General features: G+C 43.3%; 1 protein-coding gene across 7 annotated transcripts in view; it reads right to left on the bottom strand.

The window, feature by feature from the left end:
• The window catches only part of CACNB4 (calcium voltage-gated channel auxiliary subunit beta 4), a 244231-nt gene that overhangs the window by 41849 nt on the left and 186631 nt on the right, over positions 1–15751 (bottom strand). For 6 of the 7 annotated variants that reach the window (XM_073884080.1, XM_073884084.1, XM_073884088.1 and 3 more), the window contains 3 exons: positions 10891–11010; positions 8919–9041; positions 1880–2010 (listed from right to left, as the gene is read on the bottom strand). In XM_073884080.1, the coding sequence (XP_073740181.1) occupies positions 1880–2010; positions 8919–9041; positions 10891–11010 (374 nt within the window). Of the gene's footprint in view, positions 1–1879; positions 2011–8918; positions 9042–10890; positions 11011–15751 lie in introns of those variants that run through there. The other variant, XM_073884094.1, reaches the window with a different exon arrangement.

Here is a 15751-nt window from a genome sequence, read left to right as displayed (position 1 = left end):
TTAGAGGACCTTGGCATATTATATTTCATGTCTTTGAGCATCCGTTTCCCTATGTATAGAAGAGGTTACACCTCATAGAGTTGGTATAAAGAAAGTGAGCTCTTGGTTTTACTCTTTTAGTTCAAAAGTACATAATAACATTATTGTTTTTAAAGATTTTATTCATTTATTTTAGAGAGAGAGAGTGGGAGCAGGGGTAGGAGCAGAGGGAGAGAGAGGATCTCAGGCAGGCTCCAACACGAGGTCGATCTCACAATCCCGAGATCATCACCTGAGCCGAAATCAAGAGTCGGACACTTAAATGACTGAGCCACCCAGGGTTCCCAGTACATAATAACATTATGAAATAATAATAATAAAATAACAACTTTGGAAATGATAATAATACATTTATTATTTCATTCAACAAATATTTATTGAGTATCCACTGTTCTAGAAACTAGGAACACAACAGTAGGGGAAAAAGACAAAGTCCCTTCCTTACAGAGACAGATTTTAGCAGGAGATATCACTATCAAACAGATGAACAGGTAAATACATAGTATTTCTGACAGTAATAAGTGCAATGGAGGAAACTAAGTCAGGAGAGAGATAGGAAATAAAGGAAGGGAAGAGGGTACAATTTTAAAGATGGTGGCCAGAAAGAGGTCAGTGAAAAGGTGATATTTAACAAAGATCTGAAGCAGATGAAGGAGTGAGCTGGTGGAAATATGAAGAAAGGGCTCCAGTAAGAAGAAACTAGTAAGTGCAAAGGTCCTGAGGTAGGAACATATGTTCTTGATTTGTTTAAGGAGCAGCAAGAGATAAACAGTCAAGAGGAGGAAATTAGAAGAATTAAAAATCAATAATACTGTAGGCATGTTAGATACTAAAAAAGATTTATAATTAAAAGTTGGGTGGGGGCACCTGAATGGATCAGTTGGTTAAGTGTCTCTTGCTCTCAGCTCAGTTCTTGATCTCAGGGTCATGAGTTCAAGCCCCACTTTGGGCTCTATGATGGGCATGAAGCCTACTTAAAAAAAATTAAAAATTAAAATTAAAAAAAGTGGGGCTGACTGTACTTTTGGAATATCTTATCACTGTTTAAAAAGTTCCCATTAAGACAAAGGCAAAAGGACCCCTAAAGAACAGAGGAGTTTCTGAAGCAGAAAAGGATCCAACAGAAAAAGTTGAGAGTCAAGAGAAAGAACTGCTTCTATTTTAGGTCTTTCAAAAAATGATAATACATATCAAATTCATGCTTCAGTGTAGGTCCACCATATACGCAGGCTCAGTATGGTTCTGATTTCTCTTTTCTCAGGCTTTTGCGTGCATCCCTGGGATCTACGAATACCTGCAGTCTGAGAGTTTTGTGGGCTGTTTCATTAGTTCACTAGAGGTAGATTCATCCCAAGTTAGACGGTGTCTCCATCCCATTACCAAGAGATGGCAGATGTCCTGGGTGGAGAAAGGCGTTTCTAGAGCCGGGACCGTGGCACGTGTACCAATGCATTCCACACCCACTTGAAAGGGGGTCTCTGAGAGTTAACCAGGAAGGGCCCTGATGCCGGGTCAGGCCAGGTTCCCACCTGTACTGAGAAAGAAGGCCTCATATGACTTGTGGAGGAGAGCTTAATTTCCAAGGAAGGTTTGCTGAGGCCACAGAAAAATCTCCACTGTGGAACTCGTGTTGATGTCCGTGATGTGAGGCTCGAGCATGTAGTGGGGAGAGTGAACTCTCTGAAACCCCTCTGTGTCAATTTCAGAAATGCCTCAGACACAGACAAGTATATTTTACTCCAAAGGCATACATTTTTAACCTAATAAGCAGACTGGAAAACATCATCTTATTTTTCTACCCACCTCCCCAAATAAGTTTATAGAAACAAAGGAGACTTACCCTCCGTGAAAACGTCCCCTTTTTTGTTCTTGCTGAATCCGTATGTTCTCCAGTCTAAGCGGACTTGGGATGAAGCCGATCTCACAGCCCTCTTTCACCAGCCTTCCTATCCACCAATCATTGTTATATTTCTGGAATGCAGATATAAAACTGCTATCAGTAGTAATTCACTTATCTTCACATCCCATTAATTAATTTCTGAGGACCAGAAGAACCAAATACTGTTTATATTATACTATATTGCATATAAACCCTATTTATATTATATCATACTATGTTATATATATCCAAGCGTCCATAGACTAAAGCCAAAGTCTGCAAACTTTTTACCTAATGGCCCAGATAGTAAATACTTTACGTTTTGCAGGCCTCGTGGTCTCCGTTGCAACTTCTTACATCTGCTACTGTCAAATGCACGTGGCCATAGACAATACATAAAAAAGTGAGCATGGCTCTGTTTCAGTTAGCCTTTTCTTTCTAAAAAAAAGACTGCAGACTGGAATCAGCCTGCACGCCACAGTTTGCCAATTCCTGGACTAACGCTGGGTCCTAACCTTTGGATTCCTTTGGTCCTTGTCAAGAAGCCCTAACCAGTTCTTAAGAAATAGATTTTAGAGGGAAAACTATGCATCAGTGCAACTGGAACCCTGGAGAACAAGACAGACAAATCTGAGATGAAATACATTAAACTATCAGTTATTTGTCAAAAGCTTTCCGGTAAAGATTCCATGATATTGTCTGTAATCTACTGTCATTGGAGAATTGTAATCTTCCAAATATCGGTTTACAAATTCAGATCCATCTCATTACCTGATGAATAAGAAGCCTGCCTACTCTTACAAAGGTTAAGCATATTGTATGTATGTGGCATTTTTGAAATAATCTCCAAATGGCCTGAAGTCCAATAGGAACCAGGACTTCCATTTACATAAAGTTCCGTGACACATAAAATCAGAAAATAAATCCACGCAAAGGCTTCAGCCAATATGGGGTAAGACTCTGTGAACATGATCCTATTCAGTGGGTGAGCAAAATACATTTGTAATTACAGATTTGCTGAAGCCTAGATCAGAAGGCATGTTTAATCCAAGCCACCTGTCCCAAGGGAAGGTTTCAGGTAGGTGATTTTTAGAAAGCAGGTATCAGTCCTATTGTTTACATCCTCCAGAGATGATGCCAAAAACTTTGTCTTCATCAGTGTTAGGCAAGGTAACTCTCTCTCATTGATCCAAGAAGTATCTGGATTTTTTTTTTCCGAAATGAAAAACTATATGTAGTATACTTTGCTTAGCTCAGAGAAAAGTGAAATTTATATGTATACGACACTGACACATTGTGAAGGAGAAATGGATGGTTTCATTAACTCACTGCAGCATGAAATTCTGCATAGCTGTGAGTAATTCTCAGCATCAGCCTCACACTCAAAAGCAAAACGATATGGCTTAGGGATTTGGCCTTGATTATGCACACAGCTCCTGCACGAGGCATGGCACATAGTATGAGACTGCACTTCAGGAATATGGGTTGAGGGGGACACCTGGGTGGCTCAGCCCATTAAGCGTCTGCCTTTGGCTCAGGTCATGGTCCCAGGGTCCTGGGATTAAGTCCTGCACCGGGCTCCCTGCTCAGCGGGGAGCCTGCTTCTCCCTCTCCCTTGGCCTGCCGCTCCCCCTGCTTCCCCTGCTTGTGCTCGCTCTCTCTGACAAATAAACAAATAAAATCTTAAAAAAAAAAAAAAGAAATGTGAGTTGACCTCATATAAAATCTTGAACAATCGAAATCTTGATTTTTTCCCATCTTCCCATCCTGTATTTCAGGATAACAGGCCTGAAATAACAGGCCTGTTTATTTTGGAATCAAAAAAAGGCAAGGAGGCCCTGTTAGAGTCTTTGGTGCACAGGTCTGGAATGTAAATCTTCTTGTGGAGGGGACAAAGCAGACTATGAATCAGAGTGCCCTAGGGTGTAAGTTACTTCCTGAACCGTAAGTTAGCCCCCTGGAACACTAATTTATTAAACGGTACCCAAGCGACCTTAAAGGGCTTCCAGAAATGGTTCATGGCAACTTCCCAATCTGTTTTAGCTTCGTTGTAGGAAGCAGCTAAAGCTCAGTGAGAATCTGGCTCAATGTAAATGACAGTTCTCTGACTACCCGGCAGGAAGTTGCCACATAGACTCAAGAGCTTCCTTCACACGCTCGTCATTTGGTGAATGTGATAAGCAGAGCTGCAGCTTTTCTCCGAGTTTAAGCTTCTCATTACTGAAAAAGTGCTTAAAGCCGTGCATAAGAGATGGCCGTCTAGATGAGAGAGGACAGGGGAGGCGACAACTTGATTACAGAAATGTGTTCGTCTGCGCGGACGCTCCAGAAGCTCATGCGAGGGGTTCTGGGGAGGTCACCTCGGTGTTGCTCCAATGCCTCTCATTCTCATTTCCTGAACAGGATTAGCACTTTCTCTTTCTAGGATGTTTTCTTATCGGATATTTCAAGATCTGAAAACAAGTGGCTCTAATCCACGTAGGATTACCAGCTCAATACCATACATCAAACTGCCCGTCTGACAAGAAAGTCACTGATCAAGGAACATATAAATCAAAAAGCAACCAACAGGACAAATTGAGAATACTGATGGAATGGAGGAAAGCATTAACATACAGCAAGGTTGGAATGTGGGTGTGAGTGGGTGTACATAAAATCTGTGAGAACTTCTCTTACCTTTTAGAGTTCTGCTTCTCCTTGGAAACAATGGGTGTTAGCAACTAATGAATAGGGTTTGGTCATTTTTGATGGAAATGGTGAGACAATCCACTTAACCATTCAGATGCTGGGGCACATGGTTCAGGCTTGGGGTCCTTGCTTACCAGGCACATGTGGATATCCTCACCTCATACACCTTGAGGACATGGAAATCCTTAAAGTCTTTGCTACCCCAGCTTCCGGTTAGCAAGGCTCTGAACCACGTGTCTGCACCCACCCTCTGCCAGCATGTTACAGTGAGTAAGTGGTCCCCTTCCTATCATAAAATCTTACCCCCCCCAACTTGGGGGTCTGGATTTCACCCTTCTTGCCTACTCAAAACCGTACTCCTCTGCCTCTTTCCTTTCCCATCAACCTCTCCCTCTCTCTGTTAATATCAGTACGTGCAGGTCCTGCAGGAGCTCCCATCTCGAAAGAAAACTTTTGACTTCACATCCTCCTCAGTCTACTACCTGGTCAGTGTCAACTTCCTTGAAAGCATGCTCTATACTAGCTAAACATACTTCCTAACTCCCCTGCTCTCCTCATCCCCCTTCATTTGGCTTCCAGACAATTGTCCCAATGACTTCGGTGCCGCTGACCACCATGTTGCCAACCCAACGTCCATCCCTCACTCCTCATCTTAGGGGACGTGTCAAGAGGATTCACCACAGCATTCATTTCCTCCTTTGGGACACACTCCTCTCTTGATGCCCATGCATCACCCTGTTCTGGTTTTCCTCCTGCATGTCAGGCTTCTCCTGTTCCATTTCCTCATTTGTTGAGTCATTTCACGTAGCCCACCGCTGCAGGATGGATTCCTTTGGGTTTGATGTCGGGCTGCCTTCTCTTCTCCCTCTACTCCCTCTTTAGGTGACTTCGATCATTAACACAGCTTTAAATGCCACACATGAACTAATGACCTAAAATGACATCTTTGGCCCAACCCTTTCCTCGAAGTTCCAAATTCTTATACTAACTTCTACTTGATATGTCCTTTGAGATGTCCCCTCCCTATCTGTCCTTTCCCCACCTTAGTCTTCTCCATCCCCATTGCTCAATTCACAAACCTTGACTTCCTTGGTCATGCGTGATTTCTCCCTCACTCTTAGTTTCTTCACCTGGTCCATCACCACCACTCTTCACTGAATGTCTTCAAAAGATCTCAAATCTGTCTACTTCTTTCCATCTCACTGCTGCCATGCGGGCTCAGTTCCGTTAGAATGGTTCTAATGGTCTCCCTGATTCCATACTTACCCCACCCCAATCCATGGTCTCCACAACAATCAGAGTAGCCTTTAAAAAAATAATAAAGTCATCCCACTCCTTTGCTTTTAAAGTCTTCAATGGCTTCTTACTGCACTCAGAATAAAATCTAAAGTCTCATCATCACTTTAAGGTCCTCTTTGACCTGTGCCCCGCTTACTTCTACGACTATCTCCTGCTACTAGGTCCCTGGCTCACTGCATTACAGCCATATGGCTTTCTTCTAGTTAACTGATTGTGCCCAGGTTTTTCTCCTACCGCAGGGCCTTTGCACATGGTGCTTCCTCTCCCTAGAAGACCTCCTCTTGCTCTTTTTAAGGTTGGCTCCTCTTCATCTTTCAAGTGTCTACTTAGAGGTCACACTGTCCAAAAGGCCTTGTCTGATCACCCCTGTATTAAAAAGTATATATAACACCCCTCATCCCTACGTTTTAAGTTTTTTAGCATCTGCTTCATTTTTCCCCCCAAGGCATTCACAATTTGGAATTATTTATTTCTTCATGATCTGTCTACCCACTAGAATTTCAGTCCACGAGGGGAGGGAATCTGTCTGCTTTGTTGATAGCTATCAGACAACATCTGCCAGGGCCTGGCACATACTTGAACACAAATGTTCAAGAACTGTATCTTGAATGAATACCTGAACAAAGGAACAAATGTAGATAGAGCCTCACCCAGCTCAGATGGGCACAATGCAAAGACAGACATCTGTGGACATCCAGATGTTTAACCTCCTTGCTATCAAGTAAAGTGTTAAAACTATGTATATGTCTCGGTGTCACTAATGCCATTATAGAATGCAGAGCTTCAAAGACAATGATTTGCAAAATTGTTATATATTTACCACGTGCATCTCATTTTAGACTGGGGGGTAAGTGCAGGTATTTCAGTGATGTGGAGTGATCTTTTTTCCTTTTTTTTTTTAAGATTTTATTTGTCAGAGAAAGAGAGCACAAGCAGGGGAAGCAGGGGGAGTGTCAGGCCGAGGGAGAGGGAGAGGCAGGCTCCCCGCCGAGCTGGGAGCCTGGTGAGGGGCCCGGTCTCAGGACCCCGGATCATGACCTGAGCAGAAGGCAGACGCTTAACGACTGAGCCACCCAGGCGCCCCTGAGTGATGGGTTTTTATTGACCACACTGCCTCCGGTTTCACTTTACTGTCCCACTCTCTTTTTTAGAGGGGCATGAGGGCTTGCCCACTCTGCCAGTATATGCCGCCGGCCCCGTCGGGAAGTTCCTTGCAGAACAAGGCAGGCAAGTCTGTGCTCCTGACTCTGCCCAATCCTTGTGTCCATCTTCCAGATGCCGTCCCTCCCCTCTACTCCAGCCCTTCACTCAGTCTGCGATCCTTCCCATATATTTCGCTGGGTTCAACAGCTCCGCATGGACAACATGCTGCAATCTTTCCTATCTTCGAAAAATAAAAAAGCAAATAAACATTTAAAAACACTCCCTCGATTCTATACTAACTTTTTCTGGCTACAGTGCATTCCCCTTTTCAACTCAACGCTTTTAGGAGGAGCAAATTGCAATTCCTCTCCTCTGGCCTCCAGGTTATGTGGGTAAAGGCCTGTTAAGTGTCTTCACGGGGCTTTCCCAGCACCCCAGACACGGTGTACCTAAAAGCCAATTCACAACCACATCCATCTTGCAGCAAGGCTTGTCCCCTCCCTGCGCTCTTCATCCTCCCACCCGCTCACCCCCCCACCGCCCCCCTGCCTTCTTTATTTTGCAAGCTGACACCACCCTCTACCCTTTCTAGTGAGCTGTAAAACTGGCCTTTCTCTATCCTTCCTCTCTTTCTATTTCACTTTCTCCACTAGCCCCGCGCATGTGAAATCTCCCAGTGCTGTCTGTCTGCCTCTTCACGCTCCCTCCAAGCTGATCCTTCTCTCCAGCCTCTCTGCTGCAATCTCGGTCCAGCCTCTGCAACACTGCCTCGACCATCAGAGTTACTATGCTAAGACACAAGGCTGGTGGCACCTGTCTAGTATTTAAAATTCCTCTCCAGCCCCACTGCCTGGTGACAAAGTCCAGGCTTCTTGGGAGGGCCAAAGAGGTCGTTTCTTATCAGGCCCCTGCCTCTGTGACCTGGCCCATCCCCTGGACCACTCCCTACCTCTCACCCTCCAGCCGGGCTGCACTGCTCCTGGCTGTTCCTTCCACCTGATCCACCCCCACACCCAGCCAGCCTGAACTCCCTCAGGCTTCACCATTTCTGTAGAGCTCCCAGCCCCCGACCCTCCTTTCCCCAGCCACTTGGTCCCTCCTGCTCTTTCTTCAGGTTCCCACAACAACTATTCGATTTTTCTACAATAGAACAATCCAGGGCAGAAACTAGGCACTGCCAGCATTTCCCCCCAGACTCAGAGGTCCCGGGCAGCGGGGACAGTGTGCTTTTATCTCTATCTCTCGATGCCCAGCACAATGTCTGAGATGAAGTAGGATTTCAATTTAGGTTGACGAAATGAAAGTTTTTGATGTCATCATTCCACCTTTCAAGTTGCAAGGCCTCAGGTCCTCCCTGTACCTCTTGATCCCTTAAGCTTTCTGTTTCCCAAAGTCCTCTGCCTTCTTCTTAGCTTTAACACTTTAATTATCAATTATACTCTCTAGCGTTGGTTCCAAGGTCGAGGTCCACAGGATTACCGCAGAGATATTTATAATCACAATATCGCTTGTAAACGGTCCCTCATGGGTAGGTGCCATGCTACCAAACTCATGTTTCCCTAAGTTGGATCCACAGACCTGTGGCTCTGCAGTCGTGCAAGGTGATTAAAAGGTGACCAGGGGACCACAGTTCTGTCCTAAATCCACCCTATGATGATGGTGATCCAATGCTTTAAATGTGTGATCGTGCAAGCAACGACCTCAGTCTTCTAAATCTCAGTGAGGATCAATGGATTTGGAAAGCCCCGCAAATTAAATGAGGTAACACACTGACAGCTCCTCAGGGCTCCTCTTGGTTCAGTTTGGTTCAGAGCCGATCCCGGCTCTCGCCTTATGGCAGGTTAAGGGATGCAGAGAGTCCTACGTTTACCTCTTTAATGTGGAGAAAGTCCTTGGCATCAAAGGAAATGGCCGTGCTCGGAACAGGCACATCCTCATCCAAGGCGCCACAGTAGCTCACGTTCGTCTTCACAGCAAATGCTACAGGCTTGGACTGGGGGCAGAACCATGGCATAAGGATGGAGGAAGAAGACAGAGTGGGATTTTTCATATTGAAAAGTATAATAAGATAACTGATAGTACAGGCAGGAAGGGAGACCACTTTCCAAAGAGGTGTCTCAAATGGGTTTCACAGTCCCTGGCAGCATAGAGAAATCAGCAGTGATGACTCTAAAAATGATTCAACCCGGTCAGCCCAACCACTTTCCCCTCCTGTGCTACTTTCCAACATCCCAAACAAAGAATCCTACCCCAAAGTGCTGGGGAGGGATGTAAAGACAGGAGGGAGCTATCTGCTTTGCCCTCTGCTCCTAAAACTTATGTTTGCTATTTTAAATGATAATAGGTGCCCTTGGGATACAGGAAATGTGTGCTAGGTCTTAAATTAAAAGGTGGTGGTGGGAGTAAAATAAATATTTTTTGAAATAGCCTCAGATGTGTAAATCTGTGGAATCCCACTCAGTAGAATGAATACCTTGTCCTGCCAGGAAAAAGAAAGGCCAGTTAAGGGTAGACTAGAAGGACGAGCACCATCTTCTCCCTAAGTAACAAAAGCTGGTTCTGAAATTCTTTTTAGGCAAATTCCTCCCCAGCAAAGTGCTCTTGGGCGGGTGCAGCCTCGCAGAAGCTAAGCAAACCAGCAGTCTAAGCTAACGGTGCTGCTGGCTGCCATTTGGGTGACCACAAAGGCCACAAAACACTCTGAAAGAAAACTAAAACAAAAATTAGCCACAAGTGAGAACACAAGGTTCCTGCAATCCTGGGCTGCTTTGTCAGTGGCTCATTTATTCGTGCTGAGAACATGACCAGGGAGCAAGAGTTGAGGCAAGACCCCAGTTAGGGTCTTACCCATGTCCCTTTACAGGCACTGCCCCACACCCCCTCAGCCAACCAGACACCGACAACATGTGTCACAGCAAATGAAGATGCCTCATTACCGACATCGTTCCCCTCTTACCGCTCTTATAAAGAGTTTACTGTAAAAACAGAAAAAGGAAGGAATTCATATTATTTGAGCTTCAGTTTGTCGTCTAAAAGTTAAAAAGACTGGATCAATATGCCTTAGGAGTCTGTCATGGAGGGCAAAGAAGAGAGGCTGGCCACAATCCCCGTCTTATATTTTGCATAAATCTTCATTTGATAGAAGGAGTCTACGCTAAAACAAACTACCTAACTATAAACAGTTTGAAAGGCATAGAATAGGAGATCTCTAGTGACTCTTCTAGTTCTAAGATTCAAAAATGCAGTTGGCTCCCTATTGCCTGCTCCGTAGGTACAGAGATTCCCAGGTGGGGGCTCTCCGTCTGTGGAATATCTAAAGTTCTATTTTGGCAACACCTCTGATTGCTCAAATTTGCCGAAATCTAATAGTTGTTCACAGCTCCAAACTGCGTGCTGAACTTGAGGTAGGAGACTAAAACCAAGAGGGGAGCAGTAGAGAGACCCACGGAACAATAAAGCATGTATAGCCCGAAATGAAGGCTGATGGCACAGAGAATGAGGGGTCAGGAACAGGCAGGACAACCCGCACCTTAGGAGGCTCTCTGCCAACACTGGCAGTGGCAAGCTTAATATTAGCCACAACTGTGAAGTAGGAAGGTGCCCAATAATTCACAACCAAAGCTGACACAAAGGGTGAAGGGTCAGGGTCTCAGGAAATGGCCCCCCTGGGAACGGTACGAACCTCTCTTGGGGGGTAAATGGGTCAGGGAGCCTTACAATCTGGTGCCTTATCAGGATGATCATTAAATGACTGTTCCAGAGGAATCTGAGGCAGGGGATGAGCAGCTGATACCTGCTGAGCAACATGCCACTGTGGAATCAAAGAGGGGCAAGAAAATCACCTTTGCTCTCTCAAGCTGGATAGCCGCTTGTTGTTCTCTCTCTTGCCGAATTGCTTCCCGATCCTCTTCCAAGGAGACATCGGAGTCAGACGGCCTGCTCGTGTAGGAATCTGCTGAGCCCTGGAAAGGACAACCCAGAGGGGTTTAAATGAGGTGATGTGGAGCTTCTTCAACTGTCACATTCATAAAGCATCCTGGAGTGAGTTGTCTTCATTTGCATAGGGTTTAGTGCACACACTCTGCGCCCGTGTTGCAGATGTATGTTCAGACAGCAGGATATAGTTAATCATCTTAGTAATTCAGAAGGTAGCAATGTTGTGAAGGAAAATATTTTGACTAGATCAAGCGCTAGGAAGTGAACTACAATGAAAATTATGTGATATTCAGCTCCACTTCTTCTTGTTTCATGCTTTTATATTAAGCCCATATTCATTTGTGGACCTGAAATTTCATTCCATTCTCCCTTTTATATATACATCTAAAGGAAAAAGAATCTCAGTGTATGATAAGAGCTAAACTCTACCCATATCTTGAGCTACAGAAGACCGATTTATCTAAGATTTCCACACAGCAAAGCAGAATCCTGCATTAGTAAATGAGTTTCCAGTTCTAGTATCCACACCATTGAACTCTTTCACTATTAAAGCTTCGGTCATTGGGACGCCTGGGTGGCTCAGTCAGTTAAGTGTCCAACTCTTGATTTTGGCTCACGTCAGTGATCTCAGGGTTGTGAGATTGAGCCCCACGTTGGGCTCCATGTTGGGTGTGGAGCCAGCTTAATATTCTCTGTCTCCCTCTTCCTCTGCCCCTCCACCCCTCTCTCCCTCTCAGAACAAAACAAAACTTCAGTCATTGTCCTACAATAGCCATACCTGGTCACTGTGGTTACTAAGCCATGAACCTTAAAGATGAAAACAAGGATGGCCTCAGTGGAAGCACCATCTAGGAAGGCTATTTGAACAACACTGAAATCCAGCCTGACAGATGTGGTCAAGGTACTGGGGGCGCCCAGCATCACTCGGTATTCATGGTGTAAGAAGTGATGAAAACTACAGCAACTAGTTAAAAAGTTAAAAAAAAAATTCCTTTTATAAGTTTGCCTTCTGGTTGCTAAAGGAACGTCACCCTTATGATATCCTCAAACTGGCATTACAAGTTGATATTTGCATAGATGATGACATTTACACAGCAGCATTATTGATAGAACTGGTGTATTTGGCATGTTTCATAAATCATGCACAGATTTTGAAAAGCACAGACCTATCCATATAGCTGAGAATCTGCTATCCACTGCAGAAAAGAACTCTAAGAATGGTTGACTGCTGAAATGCATCCTTTGAAAGTTTTCCTAAACTTAGAAATGTTAGGGTTAGCACAGATTTCCCTGGTGGCCTAGGGGAGTAACTCCTGGTGAGAGGTTTTATCAGAATGCCCAGTAGAACCCTGGTTCTTAATTCTGCTTCTGCAACTTACTTTAGAAAACTGTATGCAAGTTACTTCGGCCACTCCAGACTCAGTTTCTTCATGTGCACAATGGGGACACTGCTTACTTCAAAGAGTTACTTCAAAGAATAACGAACAGCTAATTGACTTAGCCTTCACTATTGTACCAGCACAAGAACTAGCTGCTTTGCACACCTCATCTCTCTGAATCCTTGTAACAGTGTAGAAGCTTCAATTCAAACTTGGGCAGTTGAACCTTAGAACCAGCAGTTTGAAACCCTACACTGAGCTGCACTTGATATTAAAATATTTACTCCAGGATCTGGCACATGGCAGGTACATAATAAATGGCCATTCTCATCCCTGTTTCCTAGTCCAGAGAGCTCTACACTGATTTTAAAAAAATTAACAGACTCTAATCATTTTTTCAACTCACTTATATATGCACAATAGCCCATCTCGAAAAGTATTCATTTTTCTTATTATATTTGTTGCCAAGAAAACACTATGTTTTTTTCCCAGCTTTACTGAGATATAATCGACATAAAACAACATGTAAGTTTGGGGTGTAAAACTTGTTGATTTGATGCACTTATATATTGCAAAATGATTACACTATAAGTGTGATAACTACAATGTGCCCAAATCCATGCACTTAATGTAGCACTTTTGAAAGTGCCCTTTATAGAAGAAATGGATTTGTTAAACAAAAATTATAACCAAGTTCCTCTGTGTAAAAGTACCAGGCGAAAATCTGGACCTACAAAATGGATCAATGCAAGGTGCCTGACTATTCTATAGATCCCTCATTGCTGAAAAAAAAAGCTACCTTGAAGTCCTTTCAATGAGTTCTCTTAGAATACAGCTTTGTAATAAGAGATGAGGAAGGACACTATATCCTACTTAAAGGGTCTATCCAACAAGAAGATCTAACAATTGTAAATATCTAGGCCCCTAACATGGGAGCACCCAATTATATAAGGCAATTAATAACAAAAGCAAAGAAACACATTGACAACAATACAATAATAGTGGGGGACTTTAACACACCCCTGCCTGAAATGGACAGATCATCTAAACAAAAGATCAACAAGGAAATAAAGACTTTAAATGACACAGTGGACCAAATGGACTTGACCGACATATGCAGAACATTCCATCCCAAAGCAACAGAATACACATTCTTCTCTAGTGCCCATGGAACATTCTCCAGAATAGTCACATCCTAGGTCACAAATCAGGTCTCAGCCGGTACCAAAAGACTGGGATTATTCCCTGCATATTTTCAGACCACAATGCTTTGAAACTAGAACTCAATCACAAGGGGAAAGTCGGAAAGAACTCAAATACATGGAGGCTAAAGAGCATCCTACTAAAGAATGAATGGGTCAACCAGGAAATTAAAAAAGAATTAAAAAAATTCATGGAAACCAATGAAAATAAAAACACAACTGTTCAAAATCTTTGGGATGCAGCAAAGGCAGTCCTAAGAGGAAAGTATATAGCAATACAAGCCTTTCTCAAGAAACAAGAAAGGTCTCAGATACACAACCTAACCCTACACCTAAAGGAGCTGGAGAAAAAACAGCAAATAAAGCCTAAACCCAGCAGGAGAAGAGAAATAATAAAGATCAGAGCAGAAATCAATGAAATAGAAACCAAAAGAGCAGTAGAACAGATCAACGAGACTAGGAGCTGGTTCTTCAAAAGAATTACCAAGATTGATAAACCCCTGGCCAGGCTTATCAAAAAGAAAAGAGAAATGACCCAAATCAACAAAATCATGAATGAAAGAGGGGAGATCACAACCAACACCAAAGAAATACAAACACTTCTAAGAACATATTATGAGCAACTCTATGCCAGCAAATTAGATAACCTGGAAGAAATGGGTGCATTCCTAGAGATATATCAACTACCAAAACTGAACCAGGAAGAAATAGAAAACCTGAACAAACCTATAACCACTAAGGAAATTGAAGCAGCCATCAAAAATCTCCCAACAAACAAGAGCCCAGGGCCAGATGGCTTCCCAGGGGAATTCTACCAAACATTTCAAGAAGAATTAATACCTATTCTCCTGAAACTGTTCCAAAAAATAGAAATGGAAGGAAAACTTCCAAACTCGTTTTATGAGGCCACCATTACCTTGATCGCAAAACCAGACAAAGACCCCATCAAAAAGGAGAATTACAGGCCAATATCCTTGATGAACATGGATGCAAAAATTCTCACCAAAATAGTAGCCAATAGGATCCAACAGTACATTAAAAGGATAATTCACCACGACCAAGTGGGATTTATCCCTGGGCTGCAAGGTTGGTTCAACATCCGCAAATCAATCAACGTGATACAATACATTAAGAAAAGAAAGAACAAGAATCATAGGATCCTCTCAATAGATGCAGAAAGAGCATTTGACAAAGTACAGCATCCTTTCTTGATCAAAACTCCTAAGAATATAGGGATAGAGGGTACATACCTCAATATCATAAAAGCCATCTAGGAAAAACCTACAGCGAATATCATTCTCAATGGGGAAAAACTGAGAGCTTTCCCCCTAAGGTCAGGAACACGGCAGGGATGTCCACTATCACTGCTGCTATTTAACATAGTATTAGAAGTCCTAACCACAGCAATCAGACAACAAAAAAATAAAAGGCATCCAAATCGGCAAGGAAGAAGTCAAACTCTCACTCTTTGCAGATGATATGCAACTTCATGTGGAAAACCCAAAAGACTCCACCCCAAAACTGCTAGAACTCATACAGGAATTCAGTAAAGTGGCAGGATATAAAATCAATGCACAGTAATCAGTGGCATTCCTATATACCAACAACAAGACAGAAGAAAGAGAAATTAAGGAGTCGATCCCATTTACAATTGCACCCAAAACCATAAGATACCTAGGAATAAATCTAACCAAAGAGGCAAAGAATCTGCACTCAGAAAACTATAAAATACTCATGAAAGAAATTGAGGAAGACACAAAGAAATGGAAAAACGTTCCATGCTCATGGATTGCAAGAACAAATATTGTGAAGATGTCAATGCTACCTAGAGCAATCTACACATTCAGTGCAATCCCCATCAGAACACAGCTTTTGTCCAAAGTTAGGTATACCTGTAAAAAATCCAGAGTAAGAGAGAAAGGAAACGTTTCTAAAATATATATGAGAACAGTTTTGAGTTAGTGCGAGGTGATGCTTTGTGGTAGTATGATGTATGCTGTAGATCATTTTAAGGCACTGGACTGGCTGTGTGCCGAGGTCTGGACTGGAACATGATTATGCTGCGTGAAGTCAGCAAGGAGTCGCTTGCTGTGTTTTGCAAACATGTGCTGGGGGAGCTGGTGACTGGTTCGGAAGCAGGCAGGCTGCCTGCTGGAGCAGTGAGGCAAACGACTAAAATAGGCAGT

This window comes from Callorhinus ursinus, unplaced genomic scaffold, assembly GCF_003265705.2.
Source record: "Callorhinus ursinus isolate GAN/ISIS: 27379988/994484 unplaced genomic scaffold, GSC_fseal_2.0 scaffold2, whole genome shotgun sequence".
NCBI lineage: Eukaryota > Metazoa > Chordata > Mammalia > Carnivora > Otariidae > Callorhinus > Callorhinus ursinus.
This window is presented reverse-complemented; position numbering and strand designations above follow the sequence as displayed.